The following is a 24,059-nucleotide window of genomic DNA, read 5'->3' as shown; positions in this document are numbered from 1 at the left end:
GAGACTTAATTCAAGCAATGTTAAGGTAAAGATAAATATATTGACCAAATAATATAGGAACAAAAGGCTATTTTTAAATCTTAACCTTCTCAAAATTAAAACTAAAATAATAATTTAGGAATCTTTTACATAAAACAAAATTACTATATTTTTAATAAGCCTGATTCCTAAACAAGGTCAATTTTATAACATTTTGTGGACCCCCCAAAACAGCAATAGATGTAGTCATATAAAAATGCTATAATTAAACTATTGGGATGCTCACTATAATCACTACACAAGAAAAAGGGGCATTTAAACTGAAACACTAAAGTGGCAAAGCATGAGGAAACAGCAGTCATCACAATAAAGTCACACCTTTAAAGTTGGAGAAGAGAAACTAAAATTGATGTCAGCAGGGGTGACTTCCTGCCAGTACTGCCAGGAATAGACAGATGGACAGAGATGATCATTTCTCCACTGATATTATAAGTGGAAGACAGAACTTCTAAATTTGGACCTTTCGTTCTGGCCACTTGCCTAAGATTCCAGGAAAGAAGGCACCTTTAAAAGCAAGCACACCAAGTTAACATAAAACCTTTTTATTTTATTCACTAAAACATTGATTCCCAACCAGAAAAGTCACACATACTGGATTAGGCCCATCCTTAAAAGATACCATCTTTCATCTCCAGTTCGCCATATGATTCTTGTGGGTGTATATAAAGAATTTTAATTGTTGTGAGAGACTGGTAACCTGTTTTGCTATAGAGCTTTTGTTTGTTGTTGCTGTTCTCTATGAACTAGATCTCCGATCTTAATATTTAGTTTCGAAGGGGAGAAAGCTAATAAACCCCTTCCTCATTTATAAAGGAAAGCTAGGTACCTGCCCAATTGATTCATTAAAGAGGCAGAACACGAACTTCCCTCTTTTCAAGGGCACAATATGCCAAGTCTCAGTTTAAGAAATGAACCGGGTTTGGAGGGAGCAAACAGGTCAGGGTTTTTAAAAAAAGAACAAAAATATCTTCTATCCATCTTCATCCTTTCCCAAACTGAACCTTTATTTTTGCAAAATGTAACTTCAAGGACCTTCCTCCCAAAAAAAAAAACAGTATCCTTCCTCCAAACCCCCCAAACCTGACTCTGGATCATCCATCGCGACCTGGTCATCTAATAGACAATGACCTTTCACCTCGGGTCAAGGGATGCAGTGCCCGGCCCACGATGCCGCCAGGATCCTGGAGGCTGCGGTCTCCTGACCTCCCCCCCCACACACACACCTAAGCACACTCCGCAACCAACCCCTGCCCAGCCCAGTGCTGGGTGGGGGAAAGGGACCACCACTCCTCCCCTCTGTTCTTCGCAAAGGGCTGGAGCGGGCAGGGGGCGCAAGCCTCGCCCCGCTGCCGCCCTCCTCTCCCCGAGGTAGCAGGGGAAGGTCAGCCCGGCGGCCCGCCCCTCCCAGACGGAGGTCCCTGCTCACCAGGTCGCAGCTGCAGGCGCCCGTCCCGCCGGCTGCACCACAGCGCGCGCTCGCCCTGCTGCAGGATGTAGTGATCCTTGGCTTGGAAGAGCTCCATGCCTGCCCCGGGCCCGAGGGGCGGAGAGCACGGTGGCGAGCCCGCCCCACGGCGGACCCCCGGCCCGGCCGGGGCGTCCTCTTCAGCTGGAGCCGCCAGAACGGCGGCCGCGGAGCCGGAGCCGAGGCCCGAGGGCGGAGAGCGCAAGAGAGCGACGCCTCGAACAGCGCCACCGTCGCTTCGGCCTGGATCTGTCTATCTGCGCCCAGCTCCGGCTTTCGATCGGCTTCTCAGGCACCGAGGCTCCGCCCTCAGCGCCGCTCTGCTCCGCCCCGCCCCGCCCTCACGTGATCCTGACCATGGCGGCCCACATCGCCCCCGTGCGGGGAACAGGGGCCAGTGCAGCCTCCCCATGCCCCTCCTATGCGGACTGCCCCCTTGCGGGGGACAGAAACCAAAGGCTCCCTTCCGGTCGTCCCCAGCCTGCCCTCCCTAATCCCCCAGAACTGTGTCCCCAGAGAGGGGAAGTGGAGGCAGATCTGCTAAAAAACAAACAACAACCCTCAAACCCCAAACCCAGCGGAGGAGGGGGAAAGGGAAAAGAGTTTCCTGGCCTGAGTGGAACAGATGCATCATTTTACGGAAAAGACTACTCCCCAAATGGGGTCTCGCCCCGAACCTGCCCCTTTGCAGTCCTTTCACCCTGCTCTTTCAAAGCAAGAGTGCAAATGGCACATGTCATTATCCACTTGTCTTCTTTAATTCAATAAGCATCTTGCTTCACTCCATTAACCTACGAGTGATTTTATTAAGGTACACTATGTGCCAGGAGCTGGGAATACAAAGAAAACAAGGACTGTTCTTGCCTTCAAGGAGCTCACAACCTAATGGAGAAGACAGCATGCAAGCAACTTCGTACAAACAAGCTGAAGACAGGATACATTGGAGAGAAATCTCTAGCGCTTAGCACAGTGTCTGACACATAGTACGAGGTTCATAAATGATTGTTGACTGGCCGACTATCTGCTAGAACTTTGAGCATGGACTGACTTCACTATGGGCAAGTGCTGCGGGACGAACACTAGAGACACTGGTCCTAGCCCCCAGACAGCTCTCGCACTTGGGAAGCCAAGGGGCTGCTGACGTCATCTGGTGATGTCATTGCCCAGCTCTCCCTGGACCTATTCCCTGTGGAGTTCTCCTAGACAGGTACTCTTCGATACACCTACAGCCTCCCGAAAAAGGTGCTCTGCTGGTCATAGCTTGCCACTGGGTTCATTTTAGCTTCTGGCTTCAGCTAAAGTTCTTGGTGCTTAATAAAAAGAGTGGGCTCTGCCATGCTCTTTTAGTTCAAAAGCCAAAGGCTTTTCTTTTTCTAGCTTTTTGAGAAAAGCTTCAGCTGCAAGCCCAGCAACAATCTTAGAAAAGACCCTTTTCGGCTTTTTTACTTCTTTAGAGAGTGGCGGGTCCCTTTTCTGGATTCTACGCTGAAAGGTCTTCGATCGCTTGCTGATTTTTTTTTTTTTTTTTTTTTTTTTGCCCCAGGCACCAAGCTCATTAAGATTTGGAGTTATTACTTCCCGGCTAACGAATGCCCTTAGGCCTGGGTCCCAGTGGATAAACTTCATCTTAGCTCTCTGTAAGTATTTCCTGTGCCTTCCCTGAAGGCTTTACTAGATCTCATCATCATGCATGTAAAGCCCTATTGCCCCATAGCAACAGAACATCTCTAGGATAAACTTTGGGGTTCTCCAGTTCTCTCACTTCCAAATCCCTTCTGCGGTCTGGGGTAGTTGAAAGGATTGAGGAAAGGGTCAAAAGCAAAACTAAATCCTGGAAACAGCATCTTTGTGTCGCTTGTTTAGCCACATTCCTGCGTTTCATATGGATATTCAGGGAACGGGAGCTTCCTATGTCCTTTTTGAATTCACTTACCAGTTTAAAAATTGTTCTCGAGGACTTCCTTTGCCAGATTTTTTCTCTCCTACAGCTTAACTGTAAAGTCCTAAAAGAGCCTACACTCTCTGATTCTTTTGTGTTCCCTAGTAGCGGGAGCAGCTAAGTGGCTCAGTGGATTGAGAGCCAGGCGTAGAGTCGGGGGGTCCTGGATTCAAATTTGTTTTAGCTGTGTTGACTCTGGGCATATTACTTAACCCCATTAAGTCTTACCCCTCTTCTGCCTTGGAACCAATACACAGTATTGATTCTAAGACTGAAGGTAAGGGTTGTTGTTGTTGTTGTTGTTGTTGTTGTTGTTGTTTTAAAGGAACCTAGAAGTGTTTCACTTGTCGCAATATATTCTGCATGAGAATATGTAATAGAAAATATCTGGAATGGGAATGAGACTTGGGTTCCAGTCCTGATTTGGTGATTCTGGTCAAGTAACTTCTTCTCAATATCTTCACCTATAAAATAAATTCAAAGATCCTTCCCAAATCTAAACAAGCTATGATTTGGCTCTTAACCCTTGCTACTGATTCAATCTCAGCCCTTGCCTAAGCAATCTTACCATACAACCTTTTGCACACAATCTATCAATTCTTCACTGTGAGAAGGAAAAGTAATAATGGCATGGGCATTTACCCCCAAAGCTATAGAAACATTTCAGGCTAACTATTAGCAGGGAAATTCCTTTGCTCCCTTACATCCTCAAGACTCCTAACCCAAAACCTCTGACTGAGAGAGGATTATCCTCTTGGGAATGGTCCTTTAGACTAGAGATGGACAGATACACCTCCAGGTTATGCCTTGATATATCATTAAGTTGTATCTCAGACATCCATCTGTCCTCCAAACTATGAGGGCTAGTACCCCCTACGCCTTCAGGCAAACTTCCCCCCACTCCTTGCTTCAGTGCTTACAACTCTAGAGTCATGTCTTCACTGTTGGATAGAGTATAAAACCCCCAGAATTGATGTCATCTGGGAACGGCTTTCCATCTATGCTGCTCCACCTAGGAGGCAAACAGGCTTCCACCCATGTGGTCCTCCTGGCCAGATTCAACATTACCTTCTAAACTAATAAATCTCTCTTTTATTTTTAGGCTAAGTTTTGGAATCTTTCATTCTTGTAAAGGGTACCCTTCCAGAACCCCAGGGGCTCACCTCAAGCCCCCCACAACAGTAAGTGCTAAACAGAGGATAGACAACATGCTTAATCTACCCATATACAGTTGAGAAAGTCTAAAAGCAGTACTCTCAACTTGTCTAAGATCTTAAGTATTCTCAAATTGTTTCTGGCAATTTTTATCTCCTCCAGAAGGCAACACACACTTTGACAGCAGGACCAGCATCTCAGACCTGGGAAGTAGCTACTCCACCTCATTTTACAGATGAGGAAACTGAGGCCAACAGGGCTAAATTGCCCAAGGTCATATAGGCAGTAAGTATCTGAGGCTAGTTTTGAACTCAGGTCTTCCTGATTCCAGGCCTGGTGCTCTATCCACTTTATCCTCTAGATACCCCCCATACCTTTATGGGAAGGGGTAAAATCCCTCCCTTAAATCATGTGGAGCAGGAACTGGCAAATCACTCTAGTATCTGCTAAGAAGACTCTAAATGAGGTCATGAAGAGTTGAACATGACTGAGCAACAGTGGTTTAAAATAAGAGAATGTTGGTGCTGAAAAAGACAATGCAGGAAGCTAGGTGGATTAGAGTAGATAAGGGAGTCAGGCCTAGAGATGGGAGGTCCTCCGTTCAAATCTGGTCTCATACACTTTCTAGCTATAGCTATGTGACCCTGGGCAAGTCACTTAAGCCCCATTGCCTAGCCCTCACCACTCTTCTTTGGAACCAATACAAAATATTGATTCTAAGATGGAAGGGAAGGGTAAGGGAGAAAGAGAGAGAGAGAGAGAGAGAGAGAGAGAGAGAGAGAGAGAGAGAGAGAGAGAGAGAGAGAGAGAGAGAGAGAGAAATGAAGGAACAAAGGAAAGAAGGAAGGGAGAGAGGGAGGGACAATGCAACACTGCATTTTATATTAAGGAAATAGACCCATACAAGTTATGTGACTTGGTTTCACAGTTTTCAAATCTCAGGTCTCCTGGTTTTCTTTTTCCTGAGAGTTCATCTCCTCCCCTCCCCCCCCCCCATTAAACAAGAGGTTCTTAACATGGGATCTGTGAACTTTTTTAAAAGTTCAAGTATTTCTATAACTTTTTTCAATATAATTGGTTCCCTTTGTATTTATGTATAGATTTTATGAAATGGCCAAAGGGGCCTAGGATAGCCCAAAGGTGTGCTAAATCATAATGTTTCTCTACCTCATCCAGCTTGATACCTCCAAACCTATGCCAATTTTCTTGGAAGTGTTTGATAATTTTATTGCCTCAACATCAGTAAAGAGGATAGCAGACACATATTTGCAGATAGAAGTTTCACAGGGGCATTTAATCATTTCATTTCCCTTACCAACCGCAATAGAGAGCATGTAATAATGATAGAGTTCTTGCTAGATTCACACTCTTCCCAAAAAATGTTATTGCATTACTTTTACAATGATTTCTATTTCACCAGTGGTGTGGTAGAGGGGAATAGCACTATTGCGATGCTTTTTAAACTGTTTATAGTTGTAATTCTAAAATTATTCAGGTTAAAAAAAAGATTTTGGAAAAAGTGCCTGACAACAACTTAAGCAGAAATCAAGAGCTGTTTCTCCCATACAATTGGAAACTCTTGCCCAACCAACTGTCAGCTGGGTTTTTGGGAACCCCAAGCCTGCCCCTGTCCCCTGACAACTCAACAGGAGAGAAGTCCCAGACTCACTGTTTCAAACTTAAAGTACTTAATGATCCCAGGTTAAGTGGGACTAGTAGATTGTCAAATGTTGAGTACTCTTTTGGTCTTAGAAGTTTCTCCCATTATATCAAGAGTCCTCTCTCTAGTAGCCCAGCCATTGGCTAGACCCTTTCCCTTTGTATCCATTATAAAGCATCAGCCTCTCTCCGATAATCCTGTCTTAGACTCTTCATTTCCCTGTAGCCCATAGTAAAGCCAGTTAATCATACTTTCCTGTCCTTAGTTCCCCAAAAAGGTATATAAGCCCCCAAGTTCTATTATTCTTTGGAGAATCATCTCAGCACAGTGATCTTCTCAGAGATACTGTTCCCAGAGTCCCAAAGCCCTTGGCTCTGTGTGGTTTTTAGGCATTTGACTCTGTGTGGTGGCAGAATATTGAACACTATCTCTTTCCTGATTAAAGATTGTTTTTTTCTGACTACTTTAGTAATTCTGTGTTTTTCCAGGTTGACACAACCATATACAAGCAAGAACATAAAAGAAGCCAGGAAAGAAATATGGTCTCCTGTCTTCAGTGTCTCTTTCTCAGGAGGTTTTTATCTGGCCTTTTCTCTCTACATTCAGTGCTGGCTGGAATCCAAAGGCTTCAAATAATTTCAGTTCTCAGCTAGTTTGATATTTTATAGATGATCCCTATGATCCCCTACTCCAACCCCTAACCTCCTGAGTGTGAGCAGGTTTCCTTCACTTATCTAGAAATGCTTCCTGTGTGCAAAGTCACAGTACATCCGTTCAGTGGCTCACCTTAAAAGAGAACTTTGAGGTCCTGTGATTAACAAGAAAGGATTTCTCTGAGCCTTGTGACCTCTCAAACCTCTCCAAAATAGGAATTGTGAACAAGAAATGAAGCTCTTTCAGCTACCTCTAGTTTGGGACACCAAGAACTCTATGGAGATAAAACCCCGATGATTTAATAATAGAAGACTAATCACTAACTTCTAACTTGCTCACTTAGCACACCCTGACACACTTCACACTAGCTCTGGAAAGACTGCATAAGCTGGCCCTCAGGATTGTAAGGAAACTCAACTTTTGCCTACCCTTTACCCTTCCTTTTTTCCAGTGCCACAGAAAAGCAAAAGGCCAAAGCTTGCTTTCTCTAGAGTCTGTGCTGCAAAAGGACTCGGCTAGAGAACTGAGGAACATAGGGAATTAGGACGGTATACCAGAGTGTACATGGATCTACCAGGTGTGCCCTGGAGCAAAGAGTCTAGTATCCAGCTTGGTGATACCTGCAGAAGTCACCTGGGGCAAACATCAAGACCAGTGAAACAGGAATTACCTAATGTGGGAAGAATGAGAAAACTTTTCAGTCCAGCTCTCCAGAGAAACAGAATCAAAAAATGAGAAGTCAAAAGTGAGCAATGTGGAATTATAAGGAAAAAAGACTGAAATTACCAACTTTCAGAAGGAAAAGACCTTGAATGTAAGCAGATAAGTCAACAGGGAAAATATTAATAACAGAAGGGAACCTCCAGATCAGCACAGAGTACTGATATCTATATAAATAAATGTGACAAGACAAAGGAAAAGAAATCTGATGAGGCAGAGGAACCTGTGAATTCCCAAGAGAGCATGAAACCATAATGGGATGTTCCCAAATGATTTAAAAGAGAAAGCAGAATTTATGACCTCCATAGCAGAAATATTTGGCAGAATAGAAAAACTTAAATCCATACTAGTAAGAAACAAAAGAGAGAATGACTGTTTGGGAATTCAAATATACAGAAGCGAAGGACAGTGTGGAGGTAGGGAAACCTTAAAGCACCAGTTAAATGTTAGTCACTCTAATGGGGTCAGAACTCAGCCTAGGTGTCTGCTGCTTGCTTGTGCAGTTTACACTAACTCTTTGGCCTCCTGAAATCTGAATCATTTGTACCTATTATCCATCATATCCATCTAATCTTGTGTTGATTTCTGGGTGTGATTTATTGATCACCCAGTAAGGTTATTTGTCTGATTCTTTCATCTGTTCCTGATCCTCTCAAATTCTACTAAAGAAGCAAAAGTACTACGAAACACTTGAAGTATGACCCATGAGAGGATCAGAAACACCTTTAGGGAAGTAGGGGACTCTAGTGAAGAAAATGCTAACTGTGAAATCTGAGGATCTGGATTCAAATTCCACTTCTCAGGTTCACTACTTATTGACTTTGAGCAAGCCACACAAACTGGTTGGGCTTCAATTTTTTCATCTGTCAAATGAAAGGGTTTATCCAGGTGGCCTCTAGAGCCCTTCAACTCTACATCTATGATCTTATAAGTTTTCCCAACTCTCTTTCTCCAGCCATATGCTACTACTTGCTTATACTTCAGCTTTAAGTCCACCTATACCATAAGATCAGTTTTGTCTCTGGCTGGAAGCCCTCTTCAGAAAATCTTTACCTTGGCATCAAGTTCCATTTATGTCTTTTGTGCCCCATTCTTTTGACTCAAACTCCCTGGCCAGATACTGACCCCTTATCTGCCTAGACCCTTTCTGTGTCTCTGATCCTTGTTTTCTGATCTTCTAATCTGGGACTCTGCTATCTGTTATCAAACAGACTGATACAACATTAACTACTCTGACTCCCACTGCCTGAAGACCAAGTATGTTCTGTTTCCCTCCTCCTCTCACAGAGTTCTCCAGTACCCTTAAGACGGATTGTGGTGTCTAGGCTCTCTGACAATTAATTTAGCCCCCACTGATATGTGTCCCAGTATCCTACACCCCTGTTTCATTTAATCACCAACAGATTAGCTTGACTAAGAAAGATTTACTGCAAAGTTATATTAACAAATTTACAGACAGCTTATTCCTCCAACCTTCTCCTCCCATATCACCTCAGACTCTGATGTGGGGAAAGGGATTAGGTTTATAGTTTTAACTCAATTCCTAATAGAGCATGATCCCAAATTCCAAGTACAAAATCCCCTTTAGCTTAAGTCCCAAACTCCTTGGTTTCTCTAGGCTTTTCTGTCGGTCTGGCAACATCCCATCTGAAATCCTGTATGCAAGATGGCCACAGCTCAAATTCCTGGATCCAGTGGGGATCACTACTAGCAACTGAAACTGCAGACACAGAACAGAAGCAAACACACTCTGGCCTATTTTTCAGAACCAAGATAAGAGGGATAGGGATGGGGGAGTGGGGAAGATATCCTGTTTCCCAGGTCAGCTCATGGTACCCACTCTATAAGGGAACTCTGTATGATCTTTTCCCTCTGGTTGTAGCAGGAAAAAGGTAGACCATTCCAATCTGGCAGGTTTTAAAGACAAAATTTGTTCTGACCATAATCAAAGGCAACTACTCCCATCCATATAATAAGGGAACCTAAGAAGGCAGAGTGTCTCCATGTTAGTAGTCTGGGCATGCACGTGTCAATCCCCCTTATACTACTGAATCAAATAAGGAGTAGAGTGAGATATGTCACTGAATTTAGGATTATATTAATTCTCTGGAAGGGGATCCTGGCAGAAGTATGCTAGAATAAAGTCCCTGTTCAGGACTATGGCCAATGGGTAGAAATTACAAAGATGCAAATTAAATAAAAGATGATAAAATTTAAAACTCACAAAATGTAATGTTAGTGCTACTACAGTATAATCAGCATGCTACTATACTGTTAGTTAAGACTTATAAATTGAGCTAACATTTTCAAAAAGCAATATGGAATTATATAATGTCCCTTTTTAAAAAATTCTAACCTCCCGTCTTCAATCAGTACTGTGGATTGGTTTCAAGGCAGAAGAGTGGTAAGAGCTAGGCAATGAGGGTTAAATGACTTGCCCAGGGTCACACAGCAAGGAAGTGTCTGAGGTCAGATTTGAACCCAGCACCTCCTGTCTCTAGGCCTGGCTTTCAACCCACTGAGCTACCCCATGTTAAATTTTTGATACAATGGTCCCTCTATTGGGCCTATATGCACAAAGTGGTTATTGATAGAAGGATAAAACCTGTCTTTATCTTACTAGATTTAAATATAAACTCATCCTCGAATTATTAGTAAGCATCTGGAAAAGGGAACACTGACCATAAAGAACTAATAACCTCTTTTCTCTCATGCAGCAAATCAAGGGGAACACCATAAATGTGGCTAGCATTTAACAAAAGTAATTAGTGAAGTCCTTCATGCTTTGTGTGTGTGTGTGTGTGTGTGTGTGTGTGTGTGTGTGTGTGTGTGTGTAAAACTTAGAGATGTATGCCTGATGATAGGACAATTAAGTTGATTTGAGATTGGTTGAATGGCTGGGACCAAAGAGTAAACAAGATTTAATGGTCCAAGGTCAACTTGGAAGGAGGTCTTAAGTGGAATGCCCATAGGATCTGGGCTTGGCCTGTATTATTTAATGTATTTATTGATGACTTGGATAAAAGCATGTTTATGAAATTTGCAGAAGACAAGACTTGGTGAAATAACACTCTGGATGACAGTGAGAGAGACAGGCAGGCTAAAACTTTCAGTTAAATCTAATAAGATGAAATGTAATGGGGATAAAACTGATACTTGAGTTCAATAAATCATCTTTAAAATACACAGCAAGGCTATAATTCATTTGAAAAGATCTTGACATTTTAGTGTTTTAGTTAATAGCAAGCTGGGAGCAACTAGGTGACTCAGAGGATAGAATGCTGGGTTTTAAGTCAGAAAGACTTCCTGAGTTAAACTAGCCTCAAACACTAACTAGTTGTGTGACCCTGCCAAATCACTTAATCTTGTTTGCCTCAATTCCTTCATCTGTAAAATGAACCAGAGAAGGAAAGGACAAACCACTCCAGTATCTTTGCCAAGAAAACCTTGAATGGAGTCACAAAGAGTCAGATACAACTGAAACAATTAAACAACAACAAAACTGAAGGTGATCTAACAGTGTGATATAACAGTAGCTAAATCTGGCACCATCTTAGCCAACAGTAACATGGCCATAGTGCTCTGAAATTGGTTGCTGTCAGTGGACCTGGCTTGGTGGACCACATCAGGATTATTGTAGTCAGTCCAGTGAATCATGTTCAGGAGAATGAAGGACCAAGACTATGCCATGTGAAGATCAGTTGAAGGAGCTGGGGATATGGAGCCTGGAGAAGATAAGATTTAGGGAGGCCATGACAACTGTCTTCAAGTATTTTATGAACTGTCATTTGGGAAGGGAAACAAACTCATTATGCTTGGGTTCAAAAGGCAGAAGCAAGAGCAAAAGATGGAGGTTGCAGAAAGACCAATTTAGACTTCATATAAAGAGATACTTCCTAACTATTAGAGCTATCCAAAAGTAGAACAATCAGCTTCCAACGGTCAGGGATTCCTCTTCATTATAGTTTTTCAGGCCAAGACTAGGTGATTAATGATTGTTTGGGGCATGTAGTTGTAGAAGGTATTCTTCATGTATATGTAGGAAAGGAGAGATTCATTCCCACTTGGATATTGTTGTCAGTTGGCAAACAAGTGTTTATTAAGTGTTTATAGATTCACAGTGCAAATAGAATGTATTCTCCAAGGGAAAAAACTAGCAGTGCAACTGTATAATCATAATTGTCTTCTACTACTCTCTCTCTGGAACTATAGCCTCCAATACTACTGTCTCAACTCAAGTCTCCCCTATAGATAGATATATAGATAGATAGATAGATAATGGACATATAGATGACAGATTGATGATATATAGATAGATATGGATGATAGATGATAAACTAATGCTCTCTGATGACAGACAGATAATAGACAGATGGATAGATAGATAGATAGATAGATAGATAGATAGATAGATAATATCCCTTGGGCTGGGAGGCCGTTATTACCTTGTACTTATTTCTAGGTAGATGGATAGGTAGGTAGATAGATAGATAGATAGATAGATAGATAGATAGATAGATAGGTAGGTAGATAGATAGATAATATCCCTTGGGCTGGGAGGCCGTTATTACCTTGTACTTATTTCTAGGTAGATGGAAAAAAAAGGGGAGATTTCTAGGTAGATGGAAAAAAAAGGGGATAAGTAGAAACACCTTTACATTTTTAAATATCTTTCATTTCAACATTTTAAATGAATATGAGTAATAGATCCAGATTATCCAATTGCCCAAAAGGCACAGCAGATGCCTGGTGCATTGGCACCCTCCCCCCACCTTTCTCCACCTCTGAATTAGTGAAAATGAAGCAGTTAACAAGAGAAATCAAATGAGCTTTCCCTCAGGATTTGTTTACATGCTGCAACCTGGATGCTTATGACATGTGGATGCGACCTACAGTCTCAGAACCATAGAAGGACATCTGTTTTAGGGTGCTAGCATATGGAGATGAAATCAGACACAAGATCTGAAGGCCTAAGCAGGCAAACCCTGCTGTTTCTTCAGTGCCAGATCATTGTTCCTTATCTTAGCTCCTCTGAAAAATTCCTGAACCTGTCCATTGACCTAGAAACAACATATTTACTTCCTGGGTCTTTGTTAATGACCCCTGGACTGACATTAGCTTTGTTCCAGGAAACTCCCTGGAGATGTTGTTGACATTCTAGTTTATCATGTTGGCAACGTCCCCAAAATGACCCAGATGCTTTGACAGTGATTCTGGTCTAGTTTCTATGAACTTCAGTATTGGACACCAAACCACAGTGAGTTCTCTATATGGTCTGGAAGAAAAGAAGGAAATATTTGAAGTTTTAAAGTTTTCCCATGTTTGAGATTTACATAGAAAATAAAAACAGCACTTTTGTAGAGTCAGAGAATGTTAGGGACTTTAGCAACCTCCTAGTCCAACTTCCTTAATTTACAGATAAGGCAAAAGAGACCCAGAGAGGTAAAGTACTTTATCCAAAGTGTCAAATTCATTTAACAAAAATTTATTAACCACCTATGATGTTCCAGGCATATAACAACAAAAGCCAAAAATGATTCCTGACTTTGAGGAGCTTCCAACCTACTTGAGGAGACAACAGACACACAGATATACAAAGTCCTATCATGAGTATCATGTGCACGGTCGGGGAAAGTGGATGTGGCCAAGTGAGAATTCGCAGTCTGAAAGGACCCTCCTTTCTCCTTTGCTTTCTCTGAAATGCAGAGTAGGTAAGGTCCTTTCCCCCCCCAGGAAGAAGAGGCATACAGACCCTGGGACCAAGTGAAATGGAACCTCAATGTAAAAGCCAGCAGAGAAGCTGAAAAAAGCACAGCCAGACAAAATTCTGTGGTTGACCTCAGAGAAAAGTAGACCAGAAACTGGTAAATGAGGTAATCACTGATGCAGACGGAGTACAAGCAAGCAGAATTCTTGTCCCAGGGGGAACCAAACAGATGTCAGGCAAAATTACTCAGGGGCAAATTTACAAACAGAAACCAAGATGCAGGCAGAACCACATTTCAGGAATGCTAGTCAAACTGGGAAGAATATCGGATGGAGGGCATCCAAAGAATTGCTGCTGCCAAATATCACAACTGAGCAAACACTTGTCTTCTCAGCAGCAGTATCTATTTGTACCAGGCTTGTGGGACCCACACCACCCCATTCCTTCCTGTCTCATGCTCTGCAGCTGGGCTATTCACTTGGCATTGACAACATGCACATACACCATGACTTTATGGAATTTTATATTGCACCAATCACAAATTAGTCACAAATTAATTGATTAAATGTTAACTGTTTTTTTTTTTGCTTTCATTCAGTTTTTTTCCAACTTTCCATGACCCCATTTGGGGTTTTCTTGGCAAAGATACTGAAATAATTTGCCATTTACTTCTCCAGCTCATTTTATAGATGAGAAAACTAAGTGACTTGCCTAAGGTCACACAGCTAGTAAGTGTCCAAGGTTCAGGAAGAGGAAGCTTCTTGACTGTAGACTTGGCATTCTATCCACTATTCTGTGTAGCTCCTCAATAACTCTGCATGCTGAAGTCTTTTTTATCCAAATAAAGTAATTACTGTATACATTATTCTTTTCTATTTCTCTCTTTTGCTATATTGTCATAGTTAATGCTTATTTTAAAAATATTTCAAAGATCCATGATTTCACTAGTGTCTGTATTTCTTAGGGTCAAAAATCAACAACTGGAGGAGACCTCAAAGGCTATAAAGCCCAACTCCCTCCTTTTATAGATGAGGAAGCTGAAGCTTAGAGAGACTAAGGATTTGCTCAAAGTCACACAGTTAAAATTGAAAGTCACGAGGAAGAACTCTTTCCCAGTAAATATATCTTTGTAATACAGTAATTTTGTTACAATAATTTTAAATACCTATAAATGTTTTTCTTCCTTTCAAGGAGATCTCGGTTTTGGGAATTGGATTATATCTGGGGGTGGCATATATTTGGACCAATTAGATAATTTCCATATCAACAAGATGTCAAATACGTTGATATCAGAACATGTGATTTGGCCAAGAAAAAATTCTCTATAAGATTGTGACAATTTCTACTTAAAACATCCAATTGCAGTTGTATGCCTATGACTTTCATATTCCACCCCTCTTAACTCCCTGCACCACCACATGCCTAGAACTATCTTCCCCTTACCTCTTCCTCTTGGGAACCCTGCCTCTCTTCAAGACTCATTTCAAGTTCTATCACTTTCATTTTCCTTATAATTTAGACAACATCCCCCCACCAAATCACAGTGTATTTAATTTGTATGCATCCTGAATTTAGCTACCTTTACCCATGTTGTATTTCTACCACCCCATCACCCATAGAAGTTCCTTAAGAGAAAAGATTGTGTCCCTTTTGTGCTTACTTCCTTAGAACTTAGCATGGGGTCCAGTACATGGTAAGTTGCTGGGAGCCATCAAACTCACCCTGTATGATATGGTCACAGGGGGATCTTGAAGGCTGCAAAGTAGCCTCAATAAGGATGGGAATACCCACTCAAATTCCCCAGTGTGACTCCTCTCTTACTAACACACTCTATTACTGGAATTATAATGATCAATAACACTACTCAACCCAAGGGATATACAGAATAAAAGCTGAAGGCTGCCTAGGGCCTCTATAGTCTCCCAGGAAAACCTTACCCTTACATGTATAATACAGATATTCCCCTAAAAATAACTTCATAATAATCTGGCAGATAATGAGTTAATGTTAGAGATTTAAAAACCTCAACAAAACTGTACTTGGATTTTTCACTCCCAAGCACAGGAGTTGCATAATAACAGGTCAGGACCGCTTCCAACCCTCTCCTGCTCCCTAAGCTGGAATGTTAACACAGGAAGGACAATGGATGAAAAACAGAGTCCCCTTTTCTGGGAAAAGTTAGTATGTCCCATTCACTGGACTGTTTTGATAACCCCACAGGCTAACCAATATGTCAAACTTACCTTTGAAAAATATTGAAAAATGAAAGGCTATTATTGGAACAATATTTGGACTAAGTTAGGGTTATTGTATCTTTTGAAATCTGAATAACTGTGTAATCAGTTAGTGTAGCAAATCACTATTGATTAATTATGTAACTGAATAGAGCAAAGAATAATCATTCTTAACTTAATTGGTTAAAATGTAATTAACTATTATACTTAGCTGAAATGCATGTTCTGCACCTCATGGATGGGTGGAAAATATAATTTCTAGCCCAATTACCCCATGATGAATATTTCTTGCAAAAGCTTTGCATCTTTTGTTTAACCAAAGAAAATAGAATAATTATGGAATATCAATCAAATGATTTTGTAATTTAATAAAAGTTAATTTATGACAATTCATTATCTACAAGAAAAAAATGTATGATCATATGTGTAATCTAAAAAGTATAAAAAATAAACTTAGCCCAAGCAGAGCAGAGCAGTCTCTGTGATGCCTGGCAGACAATCTGACTATTTCTCATTCTTGTATTTGCCAATGCTTCCCCACCTCCAAGAAATACCTGGACCTGCATGGGCTGGACCCCCACAGTAAGTTCTATGTTAACAAATATAATACTTGCTGATTGACTGTTTCTAAGATTCCTTGTTTCCAAAAGGACCTCAAATAACCACCACAAGAACTCAGCAATTTACCATATTTCTACCAAATAATGTTGAAGTGGATGCTTTCAGGCTCTAGATACCTTCAGAGGCTGATGGGGCAGTCTTTGCACTGAGTCAAACAGGGGAAAAGATTTGTGTCACCCCCCTAGTCTTCACCCTCCCATTTTTCAGTTCCCTGAAGGATGTCTCTATGATGTGAACATGCAGGGAGATGTGACTCCTGACAGGCTGAGAGACAGAAATATGCTGATAAATAAGAACTGGGGTTCGGGGTGGAGGGGGGGAGTATGTATCACACACTTTAAGTTTAATCTACATTATTAACGTTTTCTCCAACACTTTCTTTTTTAAAAATAAATTAACTTGTTTGCATGTCAAATTAAAATTCCCAGGCAACTCCTTCACCTCCCTTTCTTCCTTTCTTTCTTAGAAATGATACTAAGCATTGGTTCTAAGGCCCCTTTCCAGAAAAAAATATTACTTAGCCCCCTGGAAATTAATTGTTTTCATTTTAATAGCAATTAATAGGAAAGATAAATGCACCTGTGGCCATCACTGTCTCCCTGGATCGCTGCAGCACCCACCAAGGGGCAGTAGTACCTACTTTGGGAATCACTGGGCTAAACCATCTACTAAATAATCAATCATGTTCTAATTTGTAGTGTTTACTGATTTCTGAGGTGTGTGAGCCAGTTTGAGCTGGCTCCAGCACACTTCTTAGTGAAGAGGGGAAAGACCTGTGAAAGAGTTTAGGAAGTGGTGTGGGGTGTATCTGGGGGAGAAGCTTTGGAGATACTGTTTGAGAGTCATGAGATGAAAGAGAAAAGGTTGGTCAAGGTTTGGAAGGAAGGGTCTCAAGGAGTGGAGTTCTTTATGGACCCAGGTCATCCCCTCTCTCAAGGTCAAGTCAGAGGCACTACTGGGGTCAGTCAGAATTGCTAACATGGGTAATTCCAAGTTATGACAGCTGATCAGTGGCTACAGCTGTGAAGTATAAAAGACTGTTTATCACTGTTCCTAGTTGACCCAAAGCCCAGGAGGCCTCTTTGCCTAGGGGCACCAGTCACCAAACAGCTGTGAAAACTCTGAACCCTAGCAATATTTTTATTCACAGATAAAAGATGGAGATCCCATTTCCTGAAAGAAAAAAATGGTTTCTGACAACTGATTGTTTCTAAATCCCAAATCATTTGTTTAGTTTAGTTTTTTCAGATGTTTTCCCCAGGCCACTCAGAGGATTCTCAACATTGTCAACATACTCCTGAGACTTTCCTTGGCGTATTCTACACTGAATATTTTCCATTTGCCGAAGGCTGTTGCCAGTTATTTTCATTTCCTTTCAGAAATACTTTGACCCATTTTGGAAACTGAGGGGATGCCCATTAATTGGAGAATGACTGAACAAATTGTGGTATATGATTGTGATGGAATACTATTGTATTATAAGAAATGATGAGCAGGATGCCTTCAGAAAAACCTGGGAAGACTCATATGAACTGGGGCAGAGCCAGGAGATCATTATACACAATAAGAGCAATTTTGTAAAGATGATGAACTGAAAGACTTAGCTCCTCTGATCAAAACAATGATCTAAGACAATTCCAAAAGGACTCATGATGGAAAATGCTATTCACTTCCAGAGAGAAATGATGAACTCTAAATATAGATTGAAGCATATTTCTTTTTGCTTTCTTTTTATGATGCTATTTTGTTTGTGTTTTTTTGTAACATGGGTAATATGAAAATATATTTCGCATGACCTCACATATATAATCAAAATCAGGGCATTTACCTTCTCAAGATGGAGGGAGAGGATGGAGAAAGGGAGGGAATTCGGAACTCACAAGTTTAAAAAATGATTGTTAAAAAAAATTTTACATGTAATTGGGCAATATTTAAGAAAATAAATAAAAATACCTAAAAAAATACTTTGGCCTCTAATCTTTTCTCTATATACCTACTTCCTTCATCCCCAAAGACAAAAGAAATTTTTTTATAAAGTGCCTGCAGCTATATGAAGTTTTGCATTTCTAGATATGAAACATACCACCTAAAATATGAATTCCTACAAAAGACTTGCTTCCTCAAGAAAAAAAAGATTAAGTTTCTCCTCAGTTATAAAACTGGCCTTTGTTTCACCTCTTTGCCTATAATTCTGTCTTCAACTTGACCAAGCACTTCTAAGAACTCAGCTCTTGATGTCCATCAGTTGGGAAATGGCTGAACAAATTGTGGTACATGTTGATAATGGAATACTGTTGTGCTGTAAGAAATGATAAGCAAGATGATTTCAGAAAAAAGCAGGAAAGATCTGCATGAACTGATGCAGAGTAAAATAAGCAAAGCCAGGAGACTATTGTACACAATAATAGCAATATTGTATGATGATTATCTGTGAAAACTTGGCTACTCTCAGCAATACAATGATCTAGGACAATCCTGAAAGACTATCCACTTCAAGAAAGAACTATTGGAGTCATCTTTCATATCAGTGTATTTATGGTTTGATTTTGGGGTTTTGTTATGCATGAGTTTGCTCTTCCAATAGTAACCAAAATGGAAGTGTGTTTTAACTGACAATAAAAATAAAAATTTAAATTAATGGAAAAAAAACCTCAGCCCTTGATATATTTTCATAGTATAGAAGTGAGAGAAATATCAAGCAGGAAATTAGGGAAGTTTCCCTTTTTCCTGGATATGGTCAATTTCCTCACCTGTTAAATTAGCTGGAGAAGGAAATGACAAATCACACTCCAGTATCTTTGCCAAGAAAACCCCAAATGGGATCATAAAGAGTTGAGCAGAATGAACAACAAAATTATGACTCAGCATTAATGGAAGGAATTTCTACAATAAGGAGTTTCCTGTACTGATAAAATCACAGCTCCTCTCTTCACCCCACAAAAATGAACAAGGCACATTGTTAAGAACAACAGAAACAATTCTCAAGGATCTTATATTCTTTTGTGAAAATTATTAAAATATTAGACAGCATAAATCCAACTGCAGCTCTCTGGAGCACTTCTTTGGAAACCTCCTTTCAAGATGATATTAAATCATGAATGAATTCTCTTCGAGTCTAGTCATTCAACTCATTGAGAACCCATTTGATTATACTATTGTTTAGCTTACATCTCTCCATCTTTTCCTTAAGAATAGCATTAAAAAGGAGCAGCTAGGTGATTCAGTGGATTGAGAGACAGGTTTGAAGATGGGAAGTCCTGGGTTCTAAATGTGATCTGAGACACTTTCTGGATGTGTGACCCTGGACAAGTTGGAATCAACACTTAGTACTGAGTCTAAGACAGAAGGTAAGACTTAAAAAAAATAACATAAGATTTTATAAAATACTTAGCTAAAAGTTAAGTAAACTTGATCTAAGTATCTGTTCCAACACAAGAGAGCAGTAAGGGATAGGCACTGCAGATTAAGTGACTTGACCAGGGTCATATAGCTACTCAGTGTCTGAGGCCAGATTTTAATTCAAGAAGGTAAGTCTTCCTCAATCCAGTCCTAATATTCTATTCACTAGGTCATTTAGCTACCCCAAAAACTTTTAGGAAGCACCTACTAGGTGCCAGATACCTGTGCTAAAAACTGGGGGCACTAAAACAAAAGAAAGTCCTTTCTCTCAAAGAGCTTACAGTCTAATGTGGGAGATAGCATTAAAAAAAACCCATGCACAAATATATATATATATATATATATTTAGAATAAAATGGAGATAATTAACAGAAGGAAGGGATTGTCATTAAGGAAGATTGGGAAAGGCATCTGTTGGAACAGAGATTTTAGCTGGAATTTGAAGAAACGTGGAGATGCCAGGAGAAGAGATGAGGAAGGAGAGAATTATAGACATGGCAGACAACCAGTGAAAATTCCAGGAGTCTGGAGAAAAGAGTCTTTTTGAGGAATAGCAAGGAGACCAATGACACCAGATTGCACCTTACATGGTGTAAAATAAGGTGTAAGAAGCCTATATATAATATGGCCAATGTATCAGTTGGTTTTGCCAAACTGTTTTTTTCTTTTTCTCTTTTTTCTTTAATCTTTGTTATATGAGAGGGCTTGCTGCATAGGACAAGAGGGAGAGATGTATTTGGAAAGGAAGGTTATATTATAATATATATATATATATATATCTCAAAAATGAGATTTTTTAAAAGTAGAAGTGAGTGCCTTATTGAACTGGCTAATTACATGGTCAAGAATGTGGAGGCAGGAAAGGGAGGACATAACAAGGATAATTGACCTGGAAGAATAGGCACGGTTGGAGGAAATGTACATCATGAGATAAGGTAAGAGTTTAAAATGGGGAAAAACAGAAATTAGAATTATCTTTGTTGGAGAAGCAATAAGAAGATAAGCATACTAATGTACTATTGATAGAATTGGTCCAACCACTGGATATCAACTTGCAATTATGCAAGTTGAGGGGAGGGAAGTACTATTGCCCAGGTAGATTATGAGGGTACACATAGATTCATCTAGATATAGCTCACAGAGAGGCATGAATAGACATCTTTAGAATCTTTTCTACCTACTGTTTTTCTGGGGAAGACTGATTCCTGCCTGGAGTTTAGGGCCAGAAGCTAATCACTTTATTTTCTCCAGTGAAAAAGAATATCAGGCTAAATTATATTTTTTGCCCCTTCTAAATATTTTAGCCTAGGGGAAATAATTTCTAGATTCAAACTGAGCTCATGATCACTTAATCTTAACAGGGAAGATATGCCCAAAACTATATATTTAAGGTTTGATTTCCTTCCCACCAGATGCCAGTTCTACAAGGAACATAATGAATAGCAAAAAAATCCATTTATCTAAGTCTATATCAAAGAGAAATCAAAAAGAGTATATAGATGAGAATATATTAGAGAATATCCAAAATGAATTGAAAGCTATGTGTGTAGCTTCATTCAACTGAGAGAGAGAAGGACTCTTATAACTCACCAAAAAGGAAATTCCCTGAAAACTCTAGTGTGGTAAGCTAGAGATAGGGACATGATTGAGGGATCAGCTCTTCAACATGTCCACTTTTTCCCAGAGATTTTCTCTCCCTTTGGAGACTTGAAGAGGATCTGAAACCGGATATTTTCTTTTTCGAAGTTGGAAGCCTGAAGACAATAATCTCTATTCTCTCAAATTCTAGTCAATTCTACCCTTCATGCAGGTGTGGAGCAATCAATTTCCCAATGAGGAGAGTCTTAGCAAATGGAGTTTGAATTACACAAGAAAAAAAAAATGTTAACTGCTCATACTGTCTTAGTAATACCACTATTGCCCATACACCCCTAGAATATCACAAAAACAGAAACATATACCAAAACATTCGTAGCAGCTCTTTTTGTAATAGCAAAGAAATGCCAAGAAAGTGAGTGTCCATTGATTATTAGGAAACTATTTTTTAAAAGCTCTGGCATATTAATAAAATGGATAAAATGGGATATTATTATACAATAAAATGACAAAAATGAGGAGTTTGGAGAAACATGACATTTCTATGAAAGTATGCAGAGTGAAAGAAGAATAATCCTGACCTCCTGGGCTCCCCACATTAATAGCATTACTAAGGAGACAGGAAACTCAAGCAGATACTGTTCCAGAATTCACTAGTCTGGTCACATCTTTTTTAAACCGACTTTAGAAACTTCTGGTAAGAAAAAGCAGGAAGAGAAAGATTGAAATCCATTTTGTGCCACGTAGAGGTAAGTGTCATTTGTGGGGCTGATTTCTAAACACTCTCTCCTGCCTTTACCCCCTAGAAACTCTAGTGGGTTGTAGGAAGACTGTAGTGCTTGGGACAGAAAGGGCACTTCCTCTTGGCCCCACCTTGCTTTCTTTTTATTTAGAAGAGAAAGAGACTGAAAAACAGACAGAGGTGTGACCTCTGACAGATGCCAAAGCAATCACTGATCTTTTTGGCTATTTATTTTCTAATTAAGATTTTTCCCAATTCCAAATTATCAAGTAAATCCTGTGTCCAATTATAAACAAAGAAAATCCAGCAGCTTCTCATTCCTTGTCTGACCAGATGCACGCTGATATGATAGAGATTTGGGATCCCTTTAGGAAGACAGGAGACATATCCCTGCTTCAGCTCAAACTGAAGCACACTGGGGAGCAATGAACATTGATCCAGTATAGAAGTCCCCACAATTAAGGCAAGTATGCTACTATCACATCCCCTGGTTGTTCAGTCATTCAGTCACGTCCAACTCTTTGTGATGGCATGGACCACACTGTCCATGGAGTTTTGTTGGCAAAGACACTGGAGTAGTTTGCTATTTCCTGATCCTGTGGATTTAGGTTAAGTGATTTGCCCAGGGTCACACAGCTAGTATCTGAGGCCAAATTTGAACTCAGGGCTTCCTAACTCTAAGCCTATGAAGACACAAATAGTCAAAAAGATTACAGAACCTGAAAGAAGAGAGATGTATGCACATTTCTATACATACTCCTAGACCAATAGAGTTAACCCTTTGCAAATGATGTGATATATATGCAGGACAGGGCTCCAATGGGGTAATCATGCTCCATGAACCTGGAACTACCTCCTCATATCTCTTGTGTGTACCCTGTGCTTTGCTGCTTACTATACATACATACATACAATCACCCTTTAAAAATACCAAATAAGGGGCAGCTGGGTAGCTCAATGGTTTGAGAGTCAGGCCTAGAGATGGGAGGTCCTAAGTTCAAATCCAGCCTCAGACACTTCCCAGCTGTGTGACCTTGGGCAAGTCACTTGACCCCCATTGCCCACCCTTACCACTCTTCCACCTAGGAGCCAATACACAGAAGTTAAGGATTTAAAATAAAAATTAAAATTAAAATACCAAATAAGCAAAAACAAAGTAACATATACAAAATGACTACAACAATGTAAATAAAAAGGTGCCTAAAAGAAAGTTGAACTCTGACTAGTCATTGAAAAACCAAAGAAGGTCCTAGAGAATAGATAAGAAGACATCTTGACTTTATAGCAGAGAAGTGGGGCTCTGATATGGCAAGATACTATATGTACAATACTTGTTTGGGGTGTGATTTTTCTTTGTTGTAAGGGCAGGCTTTGTTTTCTCTCAGAAATGACTATGATATAAAAACAAAAATGAACCCCAAAGTATCTTTTAAAGCATTTTAAAGGAGGAAAGGGCAGTGGCAGCTTCAAATTACTTAAAAGTCTTCCACCAAGTTTTCTGTCGATTTCTTTTCATACCCACCAATTTTTCCTCTTTTATGAGGTAATACAGCTGGTAATCTTCCAAGGCCTTTTTCATAGCCTTTTGAAAAGGAATTTGTATTCTAAATCTGTATTGCCCCTGACCTTCATCTCACTTCACTTGGCAAGGAGGTCAAGTGTTTTGTTGGGAGTTTTTTTGTTTTTTTGCTAAAGCAGTTTCTGGGGCAGGAATTACAAATGGATGGTGAGTTTGGTCCAGAATTAAATAGGAGCAAGAGAATGAGATGGATTACATATACGAAATTGTAAAGTGTTTTTGGTGATCTCAAGTTTCTCTCTAACACAAAACTATAATTTTAACTGAAATATTCCACCAATGGATTGGTCCCAGAATTGAATAGACATTAAATGTACTGACTTGTTTGGGGAAATTACTCAGTCTTTTAATGACTCCCAAGTTCCTTTTAATAAAACAAAAGTCCTCTTGTAAAAATCAGTATCCTTCCTGTGATGCTGTATCACTATGAGTCATAGAATTCAAGTATCACCAAAAAACTATGTTCTAGGTCACCTAAAGGGCAGTGAAGTGACACATGGTGGGCATCAGTATTCTGTAACATTAATATCAATGAAAGGCTTTCTCAGG

General features: G+C 40.2%; 1 protein-coding gene across 1 annotated transcript in view; it reads right to left on the bottom strand.

Moving 5' to 3' along the window:
- INPP5F (inositol polyphosphate-5-phosphatase F) overlaps positions 1-1,562 on the bottom strand; it is a 105,970-nt gene extending 104,408 nt beyond the window's left edge. The window contains exon 1 of the mRNA XM_044665631.1: positions 1,466-1,562. Within this exon, the coding sequence (XP_044521566.1) occupies positions 1,466-1,562 (97 nt within the window). The remainder of the gene's footprint in view (positions 1-1,465) is intronic.
- Between the last annotated feature and the right edge of the window lie 22,497 nt (positions 1,563-24,059).

This window comes from Gracilinanus agilis, chromosome 2, assembly GCF_016433145.1.
Source record: "Gracilinanus agilis isolate LMUSP501 chromosome 2, AgileGrace, whole genome shotgun sequence".
NCBI classification, from domain to species: Eukaryota; Metazoa; Chordata; class Mammalia; order Didelphimorphia; family Didelphidae; genus Gracilinanus; species Gracilinanus agilis.
The sequence above is the reverse complement of the archived record's forward strand: the minus strand, read 5'-3'. Positions and strand labels throughout refer to the sequence as shown.